Source organism: Mya arenaria, chromosome 11, assembly GCF_026914265.1.
Source record: "Mya arenaria isolate MELC-2E11 chromosome 11, ASM2691426v1".
Lineage (NCBI taxonomy): Eukaryota > Metazoa > Mollusca > Bivalvia > Myida > Myidae > Mya > Mya arenaria.
In genome coordinates this window covers 41,009,194-41,032,942 of record NC_069132.1, presented here as the reverse complement: position 1 = coordinate 41,032,942, position 23,749 = coordinate 41,009,194, and the positions used below count along the sequence as shown (strand labels likewise).

The following is a 23,749-nucleotide window of genomic DNA, read 5'->3' as shown; positions in this document are numbered from 1 at the left end:
TTTAATCCTTGCTGTATCTCCATATGATCTAACGTTTTCATTGTTTCTGTTCTTGACTTCCCATTTAAAACACAACTTGACATCTCATCTCTGTTCGACGCTCATTTCCAGATGACACACCCACCAAAATTTGACCTGACGTAATGAACATCAGGTTTTTGATTGAGGGTTTGAAATGCTATCATCAAAAGTATACTTATGTCATGTAATGTTTCACGCAGTCAGAAGTACAAAAAATTACAATTTGGGCCAGGTTACATTGACATTTACATAATGGTGAAAGTTTCAGTGTGTTTCTTTTATGCTTAAAGAAATGAGAACACTTTTCCGCATATTTTTTTAACACCTGTCATTTTCATATAGAACTTTTTGTGTCTACATAGATTCTATCAAAACCGTACGGAATAACCAAATCAAAAGCTCAGTACAATAACTATAATCACTTAACCCTATCTGCAGGCTGCACGACGCCATCTACATCGCCCGCTGCTCGTCTATCGCCTGAAGAATCTGCTGGTAATCGACGGAATTCCCGTAACAGAGGAAGAACGTGCGAAGGCGGAACTCTACTTTATGGACCAGCAGGTAAGGACAGGCGGAATTGTGGGAAATATCAGAGTGTGAAAAGGTGTGATATATTGAGGCGTGGAAACTATTAACTGGCCATTTTTTTTACCTAAATGCCTTCTTTGGAGCAGGGAAATTTGTTGGAATCCCTCCGGTTTAAGGTGTTCCAAACATATAAAGTCTGCCTAGAAAATAAAATTTGTGGAGGCCTCAACAGTGGTCTCTGAGACTGTCGAAATTCTGCGTATTGGTGGATGGAATCAACTGCATGATATATTAAAGCTGCACTCTAACAGATTGACTGTTTTGACATTTTTTTTATTTCTTGAATTGAAATAAACTTAGCTTTGCGTAAATATCTGGAAACCAATGATATAAGACTGATGACAAAATATCAGATCGCAGTTTTAAATATTTATGTTCGAAAATTAAAGTTGTGTGGCTTAAAGTGTTACTAAGGCTTTAAAAAAGAGTTTTTCGGCATAAAACATCAATTTTCCAACTTATATATGAAAATCTGCGATCTGATTCTTTGTCAGCAGTCTTATGTCACTGGTTCTTAGACATTTACGCAAAAATTGGCTCATTCAACGACAAAAAATATAAAAAGTTGTCAAAACGGTCAATCTGTGAGAATGCAGCTTTAAGCAAGAGCATGGTGGTATAGTTTAAGGGATGTTTTATTTTTGTGTGTTTTACTGATAGCACCAATATATCACACCGACCCAGTTTGAAGTGAACAAGATATTTTCATTTGACGTTTGCTGTGTTAGTTAACTCTCGGTTTACATTCATAAATAAATCATGAAAAGACAATTTTCATTCTTGTCCTAGTGTCTGTAACGTTCCGTTTTCCTCTTACAGATGAAGCAAATTCCTATAATTATTTCCAAGGTAACAAACTACGTTTGATATTGTAGTACCCCAAAAGCACATATGGCATGCATTGTACATGTATCATATTGAAAATGCAGTTCAATGCATTACAGTAACAGTGAAATAGTCATAAAAAACTATGTCTGGGCACTCGTCGGTAATTCTTTTTTCTTTTGGACATTTTTTTTACTCAATTTGTCGAAAAAAAGTTGTTGATATAATTTGCTAAAAGGATACGAATGTGCCCAGATTTACCTTAGTATAATGAGTTAGTTAGTGTTTTCAGACATAAAACAAAATAGGGTGATCTTTTTTACTTTGTTTTTAACTCATATTTAATGATAATTGTATTTTGTAATTTGCAACAAAATATATATGCAATAGTTAGAACATATTAGGTAAAATCTTAATGATTAAGAAGGGTTGGATGGGGCAGGCGGAGAGAGCGAAACAAGTGAACCCTTCTTGGTCATTTAGATTTTACCTAATGTGTTCTAAATTATTTAGATTATAACCTGTTTTCAGCAGTCTTGGAGCCAAATTGTAACGTCTGTTTACCCATAGAATTACAAAAAATAATGATTAAGCGTAGTACTTTATGAAGGCCAATAGGCAATTTCATTAGCAGGAAATATAGGTTTTAGTCTAAATCTGTATTATTTGCCTGTTAAATTCATTGCCAATCACGTTAAATTTTAACAAATGCAAGACCAGTCTGTCGATAGAAGCAGTCTATCTTTCATAGATTGATAAGAGAATCATACCAAATCATCCAAATGGCTATGAATTGACTTTACAAAAGCTTACAAATTAAACATGAATTGTTATAACAGGAATTAGATTTCATACGGAAGGTAAAAACCACTCTTTTTAATTATAGTTAGTCTTCTAGACATATTTTTAGTGTTTATTTCATTTCTTAACAATGTTGTCTCAATTTCCTTAATTCTCTAAAGTCCAGGGGCCGTATTTAATAACCCAAGATTTCATCTAATTATAAAATTAGAATCCAAGTGCTTTGATTGGACGGTAAAAATAACTAACCAATGGACTAATTTCAATTTACATCTAAAATAGACTATGGTCTTTATCGAAGCGGCCCCCTGCATTTTATTAGAAATATCAGTTTCTAAAACTTGTTTATGTTTTTGATAGACCTTTGTGTAAGCAGTGGTCGAAATTAACACAAGCCTGCAAGCCCTGCACTGGTAAAATGCCTTCCGGGCTTGCTCAAATTCTGAATTCTATATAGCAGGGCCTGTTGAAAAATTTGATGTTAAACAATAGTATAAGAATTCGGGCTTGCTCATCCAAAAGTCTAATTTCGATGACTGTGTGTAAGCAAAAAATAATAATTTAGAAAATGTTTCAAATTCCTCTTTTATGACCAGTTTCAGCCGAAATATGTCACAACAATAGATGTAAGTCCATTGTATGGTGTTCACATTGTAAAATATTTTCCTCACAGAATGAAAAACTATTTATGAGTGTGTTGAATTATTATGGTGTACTGTATATCCAGGAAAATTTTCTCTGTTTTACCAGTAACGGGTTTTGAATATACTGGGTTTTTTTAAGATAAAAAAAGAAGAGCTTTTGCGATAGCCTTATCATTGTCATTATGCAAAAACTTTAACATTTGCCATATCTCATAACCACTTCAGATTTTTTTTATTAAACTTGGTACAGATGTTTCCAGAGACAAAACACGTATGTTAAGGAAGACCCATAACTCTGCCCTTAATAATTGCCGAGATACACAAGGATCGAAAACATGTGTCTCATGATATTTTAGATGAGATCATTCTTTGAACTTGTATCTTCAGTAAAAACAATTACCGGTATATTTGTTTAAAATTGGTAAAATTGTTTGACTTTATGATAGTTTTCCCCATATATCTATTTGGCTCTTTTAAATATTTTCATCCTTGAAGTTCATGAATGCTGCCACCATACGTCCGCATGTTAAATGTTGTTATTGTTTTTTTGAAAAAAAATGATAATCTGTTACAAATTGTCACAATTACAACCCCTTACTTATGAAGACTTTATTTTATGTCTTTTATGGAGCTTTCTGTTTACATTCTGTAAATTCTGCTTCTATAACTTTGCATATATTAAATCATTATTGTATTCACTTCTAAGACAAAGCAGTGTAGTCGAGCACGCTGTCTTACAACAGCTCTTGTTGTTGCTGGAATCATTTCAAATACTGCTACAGTCGAAACCTGTTGGCTCGATATCGCTTGGCTGGATACCCTCATTGGCATGAACTGCATGTAAACGACCAATTTTGTTTTATTCTTTGTAAGTATTCCCACTCAACTTGATTTAAGCGAGGCAGTAATTCAGCCGGCCCCTTGAATTGAGCTAACAGGTTCCGACTGTATGTAGTTTTAATTGATAAGGATATCTTCACTAATTTAAGTGAGTTACCTTAAGCTGGTTAATGCAATGTTATTTTATTTCATGCTTTGATTTTCAGGGAAGTGTATTAAACTCTTTTGATGTAAGTTGGGTGGAATCATATGCTTAAGTATTTCACATATTTTATTATCTAGCAGCTACATAGTTACATTATAAGGCTAAAAAAATAATCTTTGTTTCCACTATCATCTCCAAAAAAAGGGTAGGAAGGTAGGCATCACTTTTTTCTTTCTAATATTTTTTTTTAAAGCTGTACCATTTTTACAACTTTTTTTTATTTTTTTTCTTGGAAAGAGCAAAGTTTTGCGTAAATATCTGCAAACCAATGATATAAAATTGCTGACAAAAAATCAGATCGTAGATGCACAAAACATCAATTTTTGAACTTAAATATAAAAAAACCCAATTTTTGTCAGCACTCTTATATAACTGGTTCTCATGGATTTTCGCAAAAATTTTCTCCTTCCAAGACAAAAAATAACAAAGTTGTCAAAACGTTCAATCTTGTGAGAGTGCAGCTTTAAGAACCTGAGGCCAATATCTCGAAACTTCTTAAGCTTAATACGAGTAAGTAGCTTATTTCGATTTAAGCTAAAATGCATACTTAAATTGAATTTTGATAAATATGAAATGGTTTATTATGATTATCATAAAGATAATTCCTATCTTCAGTATTTAAACACGAAAAGAAGTAAATTTTACGCAAATAATCTGTATATCCGGGTTTATTACTACTGTAGAAGAATTTTTCTCCCACCTCAGATAAGTAGATCCATTAATTTAACCATGCTAGAAATTCTTATCTTGCCCACGGGCGAAGATAAAATTGAATGCCCGTATGGAACTTCTTTTAATGGTCACCACAGTGTAATTACCTTCCTTGTTGAAGACTGTCGTCTGTAGCGCATCATGGAAACCTTGTCTTGTGGCAATATTTAGAACGCTACTTAATTATTTCTTGCTTCAAATGTCACCAGAAAACAGTTTTCACGCACCTTTCAAGAAATAATGCTTCAATCTTCTTAGAACTATTTAAAGACCGATCAGACCATTTACATACTCTGTATCACTGCGCGAATATCCTCGACAACCACGAATTATCGCATATATCCGTACGCAATTATTTTCACTAAGCACAAAAGAGTTCTAGCAAAAAAATACATTTTTACTTCATTTTGTTTAACTGAGATGGGAGAAAAAGCATCTACCATAACCGCTCATGTAAGATAGGTTCATCCCGACCCTCGCGCAGGGTCGGAATGAACCTATCTTATACTCTCGGCCATGGAAGATACTTATAATCTATTAAAGCGTCAAATTTCAACATGTTTACTCATATAAACTCTTCTTCTTTTTTTAATTATTGAAAAAATCCACATATCGATCAAATGGAAAAAAATTGTGAAGGATCGGGAGGAAAAAATAGGGTCAATCAGGTTAGTGGAAACAAAGAATTATTTTATTTACGCATGAGTAAACTTAAGTAATGCTTTATGTGAGATATTTTTATTTCACTAGAATACTCTTCACGCTTAAATGAAAATGATATAATATGTCATTTTAATGCAGCTCACATAGATCACACATACAGTAGTGTTAAAATTCATAGTGATCAATTCATTTTTGGTTTTTAGCTCATCTATTGGTGATTTTTGAAGAAAGAAGTCTAAAGGGCTCATTCGTAGCCTTGATGTTGACAGCAACAACATATAATTGTTGTGGAGAATAACATAATTGCTGGCCACATCTTGAAACCATTTAAAATATTAACATGAAACTTAGTACATATTTTTCTTAATGAATTTTGAAACTTGGTACACAAGTTCACGAAATGAAAATTCATTCTTGATACTTGGTACATATGTTTACTAATGAGATATCCTTTTTTTAAATTTGGTACACATGTTCACTAAGTGAGAATTTTGTAAAGCAATTTGTATACATTCAAAATCTTGAGGGGGAAAAAAGGTTTCATAGTTATATTAACTTTTAGGGAAAAAACATTTAATGTTTAAAAGATTTGAACCAAAAAAAATATGTTAACGAAATATAATGGTGGATTTTTACATCTTAAAAAATGAAAAGCTGAAATCCATCAATTTTTCGTACATGGTGGCAGATGTCTACTCTGCCTATCAAGGGAGATCACTAGGTAGGAGATTGGGCAACCTTATGTGGTGTGCTTGCTTTTACAGGTACTACAATTATGTATTTTGTGATTAGCTGGCACTTGCTAGAATACCATGATTTAATTAATACTAGCTGTTTGTGTTATTGCTAGGATACCATATACCATTTGTCTCCAACTCCTGATTCGATCAGGTAAAAGAAATTGGACAACGGTCTCTTGTACGAGGTTGTAACCCCCCTCTCCCCATGGATTTGAAATAAAAACGAATGATTATGACAGTTATTATGTAAATAATTTTCAGTTTCTGCCTACCTGGAACAACACTATTGTGTTCTGAGTACTGAAAGTAATATACCCCTGATATTGTGTACCAAAGAGGTGGGTTTCAGCCTCTTGCCTCTTTTTTTTCTTGGCCTTAAAGTTAAGTTTTCTTCTGTTAGTTTCCTTTTTAGCTCTACTGGCCAGAGGCCAGAAGAGCTTATGCCATGGCGTGGTGTATGTCATCGGTGCATCAGTGCGTCCGTAAACAATTGCTCGTGAACATGATGCAGTCTCAAATTTGATTGCATCTCAATCAAACTTGTACTGAAGTAAGATATCCCTGAGGGCTCGGTTCCTTTCTTAACCTAACCAGATCCGCCCATGCATGCACTGGATTATGGCCTTTGAAATGCTGCAGCCAAAGCAAAAGTATACTCTAAGGGAGACAACTTTGTACAGAGCTGTGTATTATTGTAGCATTTGTCTCCCTTAGTAAAAGCATACGGATCACTGATTGCTTTCCTTCTAATGTATTACATGTATATCTACTAGTATGTACATGCTTTGGATAAAGAATTTCCTAAAAGGTCATGCCAGTAGAGCCATATGCTGTAGTGGGCCACTTGTTTTAAATTGAGAAAATGGTACTTTTAGAGGCATTTCTTATAAGATTAGAGGAATTGACATGACTAAATCAGATGCTCAATGCATATATAATACCAGCCGTTGGCAATTAATTTGCATTGTTAAAAAAAGAACTTATTGAATGCAATGAATCCAAGTCAATACATATTAGCTTGAATAAAGCTCTTAAATTATTTTGTTATTTAGCAGTGCACAAATCTTCCACCTGGAGTAAGTGGCCACCTGTCTTATGCAGCCACTTTGACATTTTCCCAAAGTGGCCACATTTTCCCGAAGGTGGCCACTTAATACAGGTTTCACTGTAATAAAAATTCATACAAGGGTGTCAATGCTCAGTGTCATGTCAATTGATATAGCTAATGTATTATTTTTCTAGGTTCAGGGTATTTATCGAGGATTCAGGTTGCCGTAAGCAAGTTATCTCCCATTGTCAATGGTGTCAGTGACCAAAGCACTGTCCTTGTCAAGTAGACATTGTCACACTATTGTCAAAAATGAAATTAATCTGTCCAATGTCAGAGTATAACTGTTGGTTCAGGGCTGGTATTCAATATTGGTCTTAATTTGATCTATGAAGGATGTAGCTAATCGGATCGCTTGTTATTAATAGCTGACAAATAGAGTGAATGAAGTCAATCATGTATGACCATAATATTAAATTAAAAGTTGCATATTGAATACCACCCCAGGTCATTTTATAGCTGTAGTTATGTTCTGAGGCTAAACTGTATAATATCATAATTCACCATATGCAACAAGCATAGTTCAAGCACTTTTGTAGATAATTCCTTAAATAGTGGATTTTGGAAACCTACCGGTAATAAAAAGGAACTATAATTAGATAAATTGTTGTATTTACTATATATAATACCCGGTAATTAAAATTTAATATTTTGCCGCCTGAATATTTTTAAAAAAAATATAGTCATTTTAAAACATGACATGAAAGGTTTTGTAAATAGTGTACTGTTATGTTTTTACTATTTGAAAACTGCATTATCTCATAAAATATGTTGATTAAAAACTTTGGTCATAATTCCAAAGAAAATTTATTCTATAGAAAAAATATAATTGAGAACAACTTTGTGTTTGACCAATTACTTAGGTACAATTTTTTGCTCTATAATTAGTTTTCTTTAAAAAATTGATAAAATAATTCTATCAGCACATTAAATTAGAAAATACAAATTTTAAAGAGTAAAAACATACACGTTTTTCATTCATTCTATTCCTTTTTGTGGTAAAATAATTTAACATTGAGATTTGACTTGAATACATACGTATTTTCAAGATGTTCTAGCAATTTATCTGCTAAAAGTGCTGACCTGCTAATTTTATCAGAATTAACATTTTGAATGTTGATAAAATCCAAATTAAGTTGCTAAATGCTTATTATATTCCCAATTTTTTAGCCCAGCATTGGGGGCCAAGGGGCGGCAGATGGTTCCTTACCAGGGATCGGGCAGTACAAGGCACAAATCCCGGTCAAGGTCACCAACATGCAGCTGGCCACATCCCCTCTCTGGAATGGAAGTATCTTCTATGACGAGGCAACTGCCCAAGATAACGCTCAGAGAGGTGAGGCTGGTCAAAGATGGAAAAGATTCTTGGCTCAAAAAAGACCCCAAAAATTCCCTCTCCATAGCCTAGTGGTTAAGGCTTCTGCCTACGGAGCGGGAGGTCGATGGTTCGATTCCTGGCCGCATCATTCCGAAAGACGTTAAAAGTTGGTAAAAGTAGCTCCCTTGCGAGGCGCTCGGCATTTAAAAGACCCCAAAAACTCCCTCTCCGTGGCCTAGTGGTTAAGGCTTCTGCCTATGGAGTGGGAGGTTGTGGGTTCGATTCCTGGCCGCGTCATACTGAAAGACGTTAAAGTTGGCACAAGTAGCTCCCTTGCCAGGCGATCGGCATTTAAAGGGTTATGCTTGGAAAAGTGTACTCAGTATTGGTTCAACCAAGGAAAGTTATAGCCAGTGTATCGGTGCTTTACACTGGGTATCGCACCCAGATTTCTTGTATCTCACTCTGTTTCTTCAAGTCTTCCAATGTCTGGATTTGACTGTGAATTGCTGTCACTTCTATCTCATGTCACCACTTATGGCATTTAAAACACAATTTAAGTCGTGACGGCGTCACAGCGGGGTCAAGCCAAAATGCAGCTAATGAGCGCGGACACATCTTGATAAACTCCAATAAACAAAACAAGGCTAAAAAAATGTTTTGTTGTTGTCATAGCCTTCTTGTCATTGTTGCCATATGCTCCTTTTGCCGTTTTCACTGTTATACTTAATAGTGTGGTGTAACCTTTTAATGCCACTTTAGTTTTTCGGTTTACAACTTTGAAAAAGCAGTTTGCTTACATAATATAAATCAATCAAGAGAATATACCTTAAATATTTGTAACATTATAAGAACAAACCCACATTGCCTACCCATTAACAAGAAAATCAGAGTAAATATTGGAAATAAATGCAGATACTGCTCATGGAATGACGCCACCATAAAGATGTGTACATGGCTTATTAAGTTATAAGACAAACGATTGAAACCCAGCTAGTGTATTTTTATGCAATGCTGGCAAGGTTATATCATTGTCGGTGATGTTGTGCAAGTTCTTCAGCAATTTCCAGCTTTGATCCATTACAATGAGCGATTTGTGCATTCATGTTATATATTAGAGCACCCTTTTATTAAAAAATGATATGATACACCAAGCTTGATATTTCATAATTAGGCCTATAATTTTTTTTTGTTTGGTTAGGGTAACATCCTTTTCAAAAATAGGTAGGGTAGGTAGGCTTTTTTTTTTTTTTTATAAAGTTTATATAAAAATGTCATTTTATATCCTAGCAGCGGGATGGTGTTAAAGTTATCTTCTGTACAAGCATTTAAGGTTTTAAACTACATATTGAAAAAGAATAAAAAAAAAATTTTCAAACTGACTCTACAAACGGTAGGGTCGGTGCCTGTTCCGTAGGGAGAGTCGGGTGACCCGAACCAAATGTATTTTTTTATTAGGCCTTATCAACATCTTACTGTAAACTTCACTGTAGAAATACAGTCATAGAAATAAGTCTTGTAGACAAACAAGCCAAAATTCATATTCATACATTTTTGAATAAGCAAAGCTGTATAAAGCCAAGAATTTGAACAAGCCTTGATAAAGCACTTTTTCAGTGCAGGGCTAGGGGGCTTGTGCTCATTTCGACCACTTGAAATAGTTTTGAATAAATTGTTTATTCTAGGTGGTGGTCGAAGGAGAGGTGGAAAACAAGCGAATGGAGAAAGTGGAATGCCAGCGCCACTCGGACGAACGAACACCATGTACCAACAGCCCAGTGGGGGAACAGGGTACGGAGGCTTCACGTACACAAACAGCGGAAACAGGGCACAATTCTATCTGAACCAAATCCCTTATGTGGCTTCTCAGTCTTCGCAAACTGCCGAGTATGTTGAGTGGTTGACAAGGTAGCGATCCCAAAATCACGGCATGTCTGAGGGTGTCTAAATGTTTAAACGTGTTAAAAGTCGCTAACAACATAATGCTATAATGGTAGTTAATAACGTATTACGGTCATCATATTTCTATTTGCAATTTTAACATTTGATTAATTTTAAAACGCGTGATCTTTTTGTCGGAAAAACATTTCAATAAAAAAAAAATTGTCTTAACTTTCAAACATTTTTGTAATTTCAAGTGCAAGGAAAATGTTGAGGTTTGAGGATATCTTGCTTTATAATTCAATAATTTCCCTAATTTTTACATTCAAAATTCGCTAATTTTTTGCTTTTTTCTACTAATCAGAAAAATCTTACTTTGATTTTGGTACTTATAATCAGATATGTCGTTGAGATCGCTCTACTGGAATACTGGTGTATACTGGTGTCCACCTCTTACCAAAGAGGTTGTGGTTCGAATCCCCACCGGGGGTACTTTCTCCTGGCCTTTCAAAATGGACACCAGTACAAATTTCTCAAGCATGGTTCTATAATTAAGCAGTCAGCTTTCGTCACAATCGAGCATAAAGAATTCAGTAAAACGAAAATAAATTAAATTTGCTAAAGATGTTGAATAACAACTTAAGTATTTCTTATGGATCTTTGCTTCACACAATTCTTTCTTTTGTTAACCACCTATTGTGATGAAACTTTTGATTTTTTTTTTCATTTCCAGATATTTTTTCAAAACCTTCCACCACTCCAGTAAGTCTAGGAATGGAATTTTTAGCTTTTCTGTTTTTCGGAGAATAAATATAAAGGTATTGTCATAGCATTGGTGTCGTCATCATCGTTGTTGCGCACAAACTTTAACCTTGACCTTTATTCAAAAATTTGTTCAAGGTTTTCCAATGAAACTTGGTACACATGTTGCTCAAAAAATTTAACCTTGGCCTCAACTCAAAAACGGTTCAAGATATTCCAATGAAACTTGGTACACATGTTGCCAGAGACAATATGCACAATCATAATACATAGCAAGGCCCATAACTCTTTAAAAAAATCGTTGAGTTCTGCCCTTTTTTCAATTAATATGCAACAGATGAGTTTACTCCGCTCTGCTTTTGTTACAAATATTTGGATTTTGATTGAGCGCAAAATGTTTGAAAAAGTTTATGGCTTACTTTGCTACCCAAGCAGCATTTTGGCTTGAAAAGTAATTGCTTTTGTTTTGTTAATATTACTTTAAAAGATAATATATAATAGTTGTATTTAAGGTATAAAGAAACATTTCAGGTTTTTAATTTAGAGCCAAGATCCATAAGAAAGCAAGATAAAATATTTTTGTGTGAAATTAATTAAAATGTCTATACTTTATAACACCAATATGTCGGTTTAAATTTAATTGAAAGTCATTGGCAAGTCAATTTTCCACGTAGACAACATTTATTTTCAAATTTAATAATTTCATTAAACAAACAGTATAGAAATTTCCATAATCATTTTTGTTGTTGATCTTATATGAAAATATTTCACAGTATTTACAGTCAATTGTTTATCGTTTATGATATTTCAGGATAAGATTTCAGGATTATCAGTTATTTATTGCCCTCAGACATGACATGCCAGTCTTTTCACAATAATTATTCTTTCTTTCACAATCCGCTGAAGCGTAACAAAATATTGTTTGTTTACAGTAACCTTACTGACCCTTGTTTGTTGACTGCCAAACCTACCTTTTCATTGCCACTGGACAATTAGTTCTGGGACCCTATTAACTACATCTTGAGTCTGTCAGATTCAGACTCAGGCTCAGAAAAGCGAATTCTTAAATGTTTCAAAATATCTTTTATGTGACTAGGATGTGTGCCTGATTTTGAACTTTTTTTTGTGACATAAACCGCTATTTTTCAATTAAAATCTTGTTTTCTCTGAGTCTGAATCTCATAATTAGACTAGAGGTTAGTGAATAGAGGCCCTGATAGTTTTTTCAGTTTGGGGTATATTTTTCAGTTGTTTCTTGCACTGTAAAGACGCTTAAAATAGTGTTTTATGAAACACTCTAGTTTATGAATTTTCAGACATTTAAAGGGTAGTGGTCCTTAGTGTGAAAATGATATTAAGACTCAACTTTACCTATAAAGAAATGAACAAAAAATCCCAACCTTTCAACACAATTTTTTTTTTTTTTTTTTTTTGGGGGGGGGGGGAGTTGTAAACAAACAATATATTTATTTATTGCTTAATACTTAAAAAAAACTATACATGTATCAATCTGCAAAAGACTGTCTTATTAATGTCTTAACCCTTTGCATGCTGGGTAAATTGTCGTCTGCTCAAAAATGTTGTCTGGTTTATTTTAAATTTCTTTCAATTTACTTAAAACTTTGGGGATATATTGACTGAGTGGCAAACAGCTGGAACCTGACCAGGCGCCGAGTTACTCGGCGTCTGGTCTGGTTCCAAGCTGTTTGCAAAGCCTTTAAAATCGCCATCAGCAGCTTAAGGGTTAACATATGCCTTTTTTCCTTCTAATACATTCCACAACCTGTGACTAAGAGTTTGCAAGACTGTGGATTTTCTCTTGTGGCTTTAATGAGTTGTTTGGCACATTGTAGTTCATAGCACACTTTTTGTTATTTTTGCATCTTTTTGCAGGTAAAACTCTCTTCTCTTAATCATCTAGGGCTATGTTCAGCTTCTTGTGTGAAAAATTTCAACTAAGTGGAAAAACTTGATTTTTTAACAACCAATATTTTTTTTTTTTTTTATTTTTTATCAAATTTATTCATATGCCTTCATGATTTTGACCTTTTTCTTGCTTATTTTTGTACTTTTGGTGTGCAAACATTAATATTTTTCTATATATTCAACTTAGAAAACAAAGCATTTTTTCACTTGGTTGAAAATGTTCACGAAGATGCTTTAAGTTTCATCAAAATCCTTAGGACTCGGTGACAAACCTAGGAGACTCTTTCGACAGTGCACTAGCCTTGTTTCGTTTAGGGTCATTTTTGCTATATATTTGTGGGAAATGAATTTTTTCAGAAACTAAGTCAAAAATAAAGTTTAGGAATTGAAAAAAAGTCAACTTGTGGCCATCTGTTAAATGGATATACAGATTTAAAATATTTGCAGTAATAACTCAGGCCCTTGTGGATGTCCAGGCTCTTGCAAAAGACAATAGGATAGCTGGACAGATTCATATTAAAGTTCTGACAACTAAAAATCCCAAAGCAGATAACAAAACTGCCAAATTTCTATTTAATAACGAAACAACGGCCAAATTTCAATTTAGTCATAAGTTTGTTTTTATAAAGTGAGTTGTTAAGAAGCTCATGCATCTGCACTGGCTAATAGTAACGTAAAGTTATTCACAGGGCATTTTGCACTAAACACTAAGTTTTCTTCTAGCTTGTATTCATTTTGGTCTTCTAAACAGTAAGATGGCGCCAGGCTCAGTGCCCAGCCTTCAAACTTAATCATTTTAAAGTCCAAAACTAAACACTAACTACATTGTATTACACTATTAATGAAAATGGGGTCTTTTATTACTGGTATTTAATATCTCCTAGGTAGATTTGAAATCACACCGGGTATTTTTGATGAAACAGCCCCAGGCTTGCACTAATTTCTTCACCTTTAAGTCAATTTTTTCTGTATGCTACAAAATTTCACCTTTTATAATTGCAGATATAATCAAAATGTAGAATCGAGGTAAAGGCCTTAGATTAACTTACCCAAGATTATCACAATATATTGGACAAATGTAATATATATAATTGTAGCGAAACTCATACTGTAGAGAAACAGGAACAATATATAATAATTGTAGAGTAATAAATGAATGGTTTGTTCACTTTGAGTAATTTAAAAGCCAAACAAAATAATACTTAGTTTATCAGGCACAGCCAAATTCATTTTCTGTACTTAAAACTTCTTTTTTTTTATTCCACAAAATTTATTTTATTTATTTATTTTTGTTAGCAAAAGTATGGTGATTTTGGGGTGAATTGTTTTCTGATTAATGACATATATTCCTATCATATTACGTAAAACAAATATATCATTTGGTTCAACATCTTTATATGTATAATTTTCACATGTGAAATTTTCTAGTTCATAATTTATGATAAATTGCTTCATATTTTATATGAAAAAAATGGTTTCTCAATGAAAAATGAAAAAAAATAAATATGCAATTCCTGTAATTGTATAATTTTATTCAAAATTAAATATGTGTCATTTTGGCATATTTTTAGTCTATTTTGGCATATTTTTAGTCTATAAGTGATGAAAATGGTTTCAGATCTTATTTAAAAGAAAAGATTAGCTCTCCCTACCAAATGTTTTAAAATGTGCCTGAGAAACTAAGGATCATTTTTCCTTGGCCTAATCAGTAGTATACATATGTTTTCTTTCACTGAAGTATGATCAAACCCATTTTTTTTACACAGCATCTTGAATGAATTTAGAAAGCACACTTAGACCAATTTCATTAAGGGTTTCAGAGTGTCCAGTTTGATTTAACTTATTTGTACAATATCTGACAAAATAAATGCCATTTTAAGGGTGTCTGTTTTTCTACGATAAAAAAAGTTGATAGAAGTTGATAAATATTGTCAAGGCATTGGTATCTGTCACCATCCTGCAAAAACATTAACCGTAGCCATTAGAGAGAAAATACATTCAAAATATTCCCATGAAACTTGGTACTGCATGCATGTTGAAGGATACAATGTACACAGGTGTAGTAAGGCCAATAATTCTGGCTTTAATAATTTCTAGCCCTTGGATGACTGAAAAATGAATCATTGGCATAAATGCCCCACGATGTTCCTGTCTCCCATCTGGTACAAGAATGTACCATTATATATTGCATGTTCTGCACATATGTGTTAAATCAGTGCTTTCTTACAGTAACCAAGTCAGCTGCATTTGCCTTAGTTATTATTTGATAATTATATATTTAAAATATTAATCATTATTACCGTAAACCACATGTATTCAAAATAAGTATGATAACATGATTAGATAAAGATATATATTGAAAACAGTGTTATTCTGTTATGCTAAATTGTGGATTTGGTTCCTAAAAATGAGTAAATGAAGTAATAATTAATACTTGTGTAAATGTAATAATTACTCCTACTATATACAAAAATATTGTTTTTTCAGAATGAATAATAGCAGGAACAACAGAAAATGATTCCTGTGACTAATGGTGCTTACTTCACTGTCAACTCAACAGATATAGGAGGGGAATCCTGCAGTGTTGACCAAGGTCTACATGAAAAGTCTTTTGACATTAAAAATACTTGTTGAATGATGTTGGCATTTTACACTACTTGTAAAATGGCGTGGTTACAATCTTTGCATGTTACACTACTTTTAAAATGGCATGGTTACAATGTAACCTGGGGCAGTGATTACAAACTTCATTTCTTTGTACTATTTCTTCTGTCAAAGCATTTATGTTGAAATTTGTTGAAATATATTACTATGTGAATGTTTTACTATATTGTAACATAATTTTTTGTAATAGAAATGGAATAAATATTACGTTTAGTTCCTTAAAAAAAGTCCTTTTCTGAGTCTGGGTCAAGACTTGGACTTGAGACTGTTCGTAATCATAGCCCCTGGCATTTTACACTAAGTTACAAACTTACATAGTTGAAATCTTGGCATTGAACACTGCTTATAAAATCACATGGTTATAATGTAACTTGGCATTTTACACAACTTGTAAGATCACATGAAACAAGCTTAGCAATTCACACTACTTGTAAAATGGTGTTACAAATGTAACATGGCATTTTACACTACTTCTAAACTTACATGGTTACAGTCTTGGCATTTTACACTACTTGTTAAATCGCACAGTTAAAATACTGGCATTTAACACATCTTGTAAAAGCACATGGAAACAATTTTGGCATTTTACACTCAATTTGTAAAACGGTCTGGTTACAATGTAAATTGGCATTTTACTCTATTTATAAACTTAATGGTTGAAATCTTGGCATTTATAACACTACTTGTAAAATGACATGGTTACAATCTTGGCATTTTACACTACTTGTAAAATAGACAGGTTACAATGTAACTTGGCAATTTACACTTAATAAAATAATAGATATGTAAAAAGTTACTTCCTTTGTGGCTTGTTTACATTTAGTAAGATGTTTCTGTGATAAGCTTGCACAGTTGTTCAGAGTGTATCATTATTTATAGTTTGTTAAGGATGTTTCAGATAATATTCCGTCCATCAAATAAGCATTCTCATTTAACATTCCTTAAAACAGATTTATTTTACCCATGTTAAACTATGCATAAAACTGTTAAACCATGTTAAACTATGTACATACTGCTAAACCTGTATATACTGTAGTGAAATTTGCTATTAATTTCATTGTATATTACAGACACTATTTTTATGTGTATGCCAAAGTATTAAAATTGTGATGTAATATTTAATTGTTCCAGAGCATTCACAAAACTGAGCCAAAATCTAAACTAAAAGCACTATTACTTTAAGTATTCTTAAAAGTATGTGATATTTTTTAAATATTTTGTTGTTTTTCCATGTGCAAGAACAGGAGTAGCAACACATCATTTGCATAATTTTAGTTTTAAGAAATCTGACCCACAAATATGTGAATTTGAGATGCCTGGTGGCCCCATATTATATCAGTACCATTTGAAATGATTTTGAAAAAGTTTAAACGTAAAACTCTTAACAATAATTTTATAACAAAAAAGGTTTTTTCACCTTTAAAGATTACAAAATATGTCAGTTTATGTCCAATATCAGTTTAATTTAAGAGCACATAATTATGAACACTAATAAATACTGTATGATAGGTTAAATGAGGTACCGGAGAATTAGTTTATTTGTTGGGTCAGGATTCGCTCACAGATGTTTTTAACCTTTTGCTGCAATTGACTTATTTTACGTTGTTTTTTTAATTTAACGTATGTTTGAAATTGACTTATTTTATGTTTAATTTTTAAAAACACCAAACAGTACCTAGCAGATACGCTTTGAACAGAATTTTGTAAATTGAGGCATAAAACAAATAATTTTTTAAAAGTATTACTAATGCATTTTTGCAAAATAGAGCAATCAGCATTTCTGTCACATTTCGAAAATGATAATTATTAATAACGTCAATGAGAGCTCTTATTTGAACTTATTGTGGCGTTTAATCAGTGAAGCAGGCGTTTTGTTCCAATTTCACACAAAATATGTTTTTTTTTTATATCTGACCTTTTAATATGTGATTAAGTCCCTTAAGGACAGAACAATCAGTGTGATATTTTGTTTTGTTTTTTATTTTACCTATATTTAAGACATATTTAAATTAAAGAAAAATACTATTAGTATCACACCAATATTTTCAAATACTATTGCATTTATGGACAATGACAGAATGTTTGTGATATAAATGCAGGATTTGTGTACATGTATAACAGGGTGTGGTGCCCGGGGTATTAAGCATTAGTTTCTTGCCCATTTTAGTTGTTGTTGGTTTCAAAGAAACTGCTGATATGTCCCGTATTTGTCATTAGTTGGTATCGATTGTTGGTATTGATTGCTGGAATTGGAAACTTATTGTTTTACAGTTTTTAAAGGTCTGGCATTATAGTTTGACCCCTTGCATTGGAAAATGTTAGCCATGGTATATTTGAGACAGGGCCCACATTCACTTACAACTTACGTCTGAGTTTCAGACTCAGACCAGGCAGTTCTTATATTTTGATACCTTTATAACTTTCATATAACTGTTGCATTACAAAAAGATGTAAATAACTATAAAAATTGCTACTTGTTAATCATCATGATGGTCAAAATCGGTCCAGACCGGCAAATTGCCGTTTTTTAGAAGCCGTGATGAAAACCTTGGTATTATCAGCATTGCAATCCTTGTAGTACAAAATCTTGAACCAGTTGGCCATTATCCCAAATTGGCCATTATTCCAGTTGGCCATTATTCCAAGTTGGCCATTATCTGATCTGAAAATCAAAGCACTCTTGTTATCAATTTCACTCTTCTTATAGCAAATAATTTTTCACTTTTGAGGCTTACTGAATATTAGCTCTAAGGTTGAGAGTCTATGTGTAACCATGTAAATGATTAATATGTCTGTTTCATGTTAAGAAATTAACATTTATGACACATGGAAATGAATATGGTGCAAATATTTTTATTCTTGGATATGTATTGAAATTACTGTTTTATAATGAGACGTTTGTTTCAACTCTGTTAGGCTTTTAAATAAAAGTGTTTGTTTCTGAAGTACTGATAAGCCCTTTCTTCCCACACCTCACTGACCCTTATTTTATTTTTGCCTAGAGACTTTTATTTTTTCTTATTGTGAGTATTGGTGTTTTTTTTTTACTTGAGAAAGACGCCATAATTCAAGTAAACTCATACCGTATGGGGCTGTTTTGAAGTGTGACAAAACATACGAAATATCTTATAAAAATAAATCCCAACCTATCTACCCTATTCGTTGGGTGCAGTGAAATTAGAAACAAACATTTTTTTTATTTGGCCTTTATATGATTATTATATGTTCATTTATCCTAAATTCCGTCCATTGTTAGATATGTATATTAATGAAGTTATTATATTTATAATATACATGTTTTAATGTAAAGTTTATGTGCAAATCACAATGTTTTATATCTTGAATAGAGAAAATAAAATCACATTGAATGATCAAGTCTGCATATTAGTGAGTTTAACCTCTCTATAAGGGAAACATATTTTTGGTAACCCCATGTTATTATGGCATTCATGCCATATACCCTGATGAGGATGAGTGAACCCCCTGATTTTTTTGTCCCACACCCCAACCTCCATCCCCCCTTCAGCAGGAGTTGAATATCCCAATATTATTTATTTCATTTGTGTGTGTGTGTATGTATGATTGGGAGAAATGAAGACTTGATTGCTTTGTACAATACATTTCCTTACAGCATGAATACTGGATACAATGATTTTCAATTTTTAATACAATAGGCCAATGCATTTGACATAGTGACCTAGTTTTTGACCTGAGGTTACCCATATTCACAAATTTTTAAGACGACATGTAGACAAGTATTCTGACAAAGTTTCGTAATAATCGGATAAAAACTATTGAGTTTATGAAAAAAATATGACATGGGGTTAATATTTCCTAAGATTTGACCTAGTGACCTAGGTTTTGACCTGAAGTGACCCATATTCACAAATGTTCAAGACGACATGTAGATAAGTATTCTGACAAAGTTTAATTAAAAAAAGTTGATAAAAACTATTGACTTTATGACATGGAATAAAAAACTTCAACACAGAATTGTGAACGACCGCCCTCCTGCCTGGTTTTAGCCATTCTATAACCCATAAGTGTTCGATGAACCTTTGTATCAAATAAAATGCATTGAAAAGTCAAACACTCAAATGAAAAGCTCAAACTGCAATGAAAAAGCCCCCTAGTCAAGGGCAAAATACCATTGGAAGCCTTCAAGAGATATTACACTTGGGTGCAGTGAAATTAGAAACAAAACCTGTTTTATTTGGCTTTTAAATGATAATTATATGTTTATCTATTCTAAATTCCGTCCATGTTAGATTATAAGTATCTTCCATGGCCGAGAGTGCAAGATAGGTTCATTACGACCCGAGCGTGGGGTGTTTTGCGGAAACGAGGTTTACCGAGGGTCGGGATGAACCTATTTTACACGAGCGGCTATGGTAGATGCTTTTTCTCCCACCTCAGTTAAACAAAATTATGTAAAAATGTATTTTTTGCTGGAACTCTTATGCTTCGTGAAAATAATTGCGTATGGATATGCGATAATTCGTGGTTATCATGGATATGCGCGCAGTGATTCAGATTATGTTAATAGTCAAATCGGTCTTTAAATAGTTCTAAGGAAAGTGAAGCATTATTTCTTGAAAGGTGCGTGAAAACTGTTTTATGGTGACATTTGAAGCAAGAAATAATTAATTAGCGTTCTAAATATTGCCACAAGACAAGGTTTCCATGATGCTACAGACGACAGTCTTCAACAAGGGAGGTAATTACAATGTGGTGACCATTAAAAAATGTTCCATACGGGCATTTTATCTTCGCTCGTGGGCAAGATAAGAATTTCTAGCATGGTTAAATAATTGGATCTACTTATCTGAGGTGGGAGAAATGTATATTAAGGAAGTTATTGTATTTACAATATACATGTGAAAATAAAATTACATTGAATGGTCAAGTTTGCATACCGAGTTTAACCTTTCTATAAATGAAGTGTATATTTGGTAACCTCAAACTGTATAATTTTTGCATTCATTCCATAATTATATATATCAATGTATTGTGTTCGTAGAGATTCTTTCCACTTAAACGGGGTTAAGCTGGACAGATTTTGGTGTTGATCCTCAGTCGGCACAGGTCCATATCCTTCCAGGTCAGCATTAAGTCTTACACAACAAGTAAGGAGGAAGTGGTCGGAAATGTCTAAAAACTCGACACCAAAGTCCGTAATAAATTCAAATAGATTCAACGATGCAAGAAAATAATCTTCTACACTTTTCCATTATAAGCAGTACACGTATACATGGACCTGCCCCCGGTCATTTTTTATATAGAATAATGACCTCTTGCTATAAAATACTGACACCCCTTATAAAATAATGACCCCCGATTTTATCTATAAAATATTGACCCCCACCTAACCTATTACTAACATACTCTATATCAATTCAAGCTTTAAGCTTACCTGCTAATTGTCTTACAGAGGACAGTGTCATTAATAGACCCCCCAAAGTCCCAGACATGAACCATTCACATGTTTTTTCTAAGATTTGACCTCGTGCCTAGTTTAGACCCCACATAACCCAGTTGCATACGTGACTTAGATATCATTAAAATATTCATTTTGACCAAGTTTGGTGAGGATCAGGTAAACACTGTGACCTTGTCTTTGCCCCCAGATGACACAGCCTTGACCTAGATTTTTATACCCCCCAAAACAAAGTTTGGGGGGGGGTATACTGGAATCGGGTTGTCCGTCTGTCCGTCTGTCTGTCTGTCCGTCTGTCCGTCTGTCCGTCCGTTTTTTTTGTCCGGGATTCATCTTTGTCGTTATTGAACAAATCTTTTTCAAACTTTCAAATATTAATGACCATGATGTAAACCTGTGCCTCCGTGGATTTGGTCAGAGTCGCATGATCCTGAGTGGAGTTGTGGCCCCTTAATGAGTTAAATTGGGCAAAATTAGCTTTGTCCAGGATTCTTCTTTGAAGCTATTGAGCAAATCTTTTTCAAACTTTCAAATATTAATGGCCATGATGTAAACCTTTGCCTCCATGAATTTGGTGTGAGTCACATGATCCTGAGTGGAGTTGTGGCCCCTTAATGAGTTAAATTGGGTAAAATTAGTTTTGTTCGTCCTACTCCTTCGTCATTTTTGAATGAATCTTTTTCAAACTTTTAGCCATGGTGAGAACATTTGCCCCTGTGATTGTGGTTGGAATCACATGATCATGTCTCCAATTATGGCCCCTGAATAAGTTAAAATAGGCAAAAATTATACAGCTTTGTCTAGCCTAATCCTTGGTCATTTTTTCTCATTTTTTCTATAAATCTTTTTCAAACTTTTAGATGTCAATGACCATGATATGAACTGTTGAATATGTGATTTGGTGCACCTGTATTAATCAGAATGTTTGCATGGCCTTAAAAAGACCTTTAATTGATTTTGTCCTTAAAAAGACCATAAAAAGTCCTGAAGTTAGGTGCATACAGGCCTTAAATTTGTTACAATATTCGCTTTGGTGGCCTACTCCTTTGTCATTTTTCAATATATTTTTCTCAAACTTTCAGCTATCCATGACCATGATGTGAACCTTTGTATATGTGATTTTGTGCACCTGTATTATTTCCTTGGTACTCATGTGTGGGGGGGGGAGGTGGTGGGGGGGGGGGGGGGTAAACAGAAATTGGGTTGGCAGACTGTCAAATTCACCCGTCCACCTTCATTTTGGAATATCCTGTCAGGAGTCATGACCCCTTTATGGTGAAAATGAGAGAAACAGGTTTGTTATCTCCCCTGAGGTGGGTGGGAGTGGGGTAATATTCGCTTTGGTGGCCTACTCCTTTGTCATTTTTCATCATGACCCCTTTATGGTGAAAATGAGAGAAACAGGTTTGTTATCTCCCCTGAGGTGGGTGGGAGTGGGGTAATATTCGCTTTGGTGGCCTACTCCTTTGTCATTTTTCAATATATTTTTCTCAAACTTTCAGATATCCATGACCATTATGTGAACCTTTGTATATGTGATTTTTTACACCTGTATTATTTCCTTGGTACTCATGTGTGGGGGTGGGGGTGGGTAAACAGAAATTGGGTTGGCAGACTGCCAAATTCACCCGTCCACCTTCATTTTGGAATATCCTGCCATGAGTCATGACCCCTTTATGGTGAAAATGAGAGAAACAACAAACTTTCAGATATCCATGGATATCCATGACCATTATGTGAACCTTTGTATATGTGATTTTTTACACCTGTATTATTTCCTTGGTACTCATGTGTGGGGGGGGGTGGGGGTGGGTAAACAGAAATTGGGTTGGCAGACTGCCAAATTCACCCGTCCACCTTCATTTTGGAATATCCTGCCAGGAGTCATGACCCCTTTATGGTGAAAATGAGAGAAACAGGTTTGTTATCTCCCTTAGATATAATCTGAATACTGCATTGTTTTTCTTGTCCCTATTCAACAAATAGTGGACAAATCTTTCTGTGGACACAGTACCAACATACTATAGTGACCATTTTGTGATCTCTGCTGCAGTGCCATGGCAGTCCCTGATTCAGTAATAGGTATTCTAAATAAACTAAATAAATGTATTGCCTTGTGCTTTCTAATGATACCATAACTAAGGCCAGGGCAAACAACCTAGACAGGGAAGGGTTGGGGGGGTATTCGTTAGCCTTTGGCTTACAGTTCTAGTATTAAGGTTGATATTGTGACCAAGTTTGGTGATGATAGAGCCAAAAATATGGCCTGTGGTTAAAGTGGCTTGACAGTCTTCTCTGACGTCGGGCGACGCCATAATGGTCGAAAAGTAAAGATAATCGTATTGCCACGATTCCTCGCTATGCATATATAATGAGTTAGTTGTGTATGTTTCAGTTGTTTCGTATTCCATTTCGTTGCCTAGCAACGGGCTTTTTTTGTGCAACTGGTGAATATTGAAGAATTATTTTGCATAATTTGCTTATTCTTTTTGTGCTTAATGATTTCTAAAACCACTGTTCGAATGCTCGTGAAAAGGAAAAAAAAAGAATGATAATTATAAGTTTGTTATTGAAAGTTCCATTAGTTTCACTAACGGAACAAAACGCGCAAA

General features: G+C 33.8%; 1 protein-coding gene across 11 annotated transcripts in view; it reads left to right on the top strand.

The window, feature by feature from the left end:
• Positions 1-19,062, top strand: part of LOC128209176 (leucine-rich repeat-containing protein 9-like) — a 64,682-nt gene extending 45,620 nt beyond the window's left edge. For 2 of the 11 annotated variants that reach the window (XM_052913087.1, XM_052913086.1), the window contains 6 exons: positions 460-585; positions 2,277-2,297; positions 3,929-3,952; positions 8,320-8,485; positions 10,153-10,375; positions 11,922-12,283. In XM_052913087.1, the coding sequence (XP_052769047.1) occupies positions 460-585; positions 2,277-2,297; positions 3,929-3,952; positions 8,320-8,485; positions 10,153-10,375; positions 11,922-11,988 (627 nt within the window). In that variant the 3' untranslated portion in view covers positions 11,989-12,283. Of the gene's footprint in view, positions 1-459; positions 586-2,276; positions 2,298-3,928; positions 3,953-6,151; positions 6,193-8,319; positions 8,486-10,152; positions 10,376-10,605; positions 10,624-11,081; positions 11,111-11,921; positions 12,284-14,038; positions 14,063-15,523 lie in introns of those variants that run through there. The other 9 variants (XM_052913091.1, XM_052913090.1, XR_008256951.1 and 6 more) reach the window with 8 other exon arrangements.
• Positions 19,063-23,749: the final 4,687 nt, after the last annotated feature.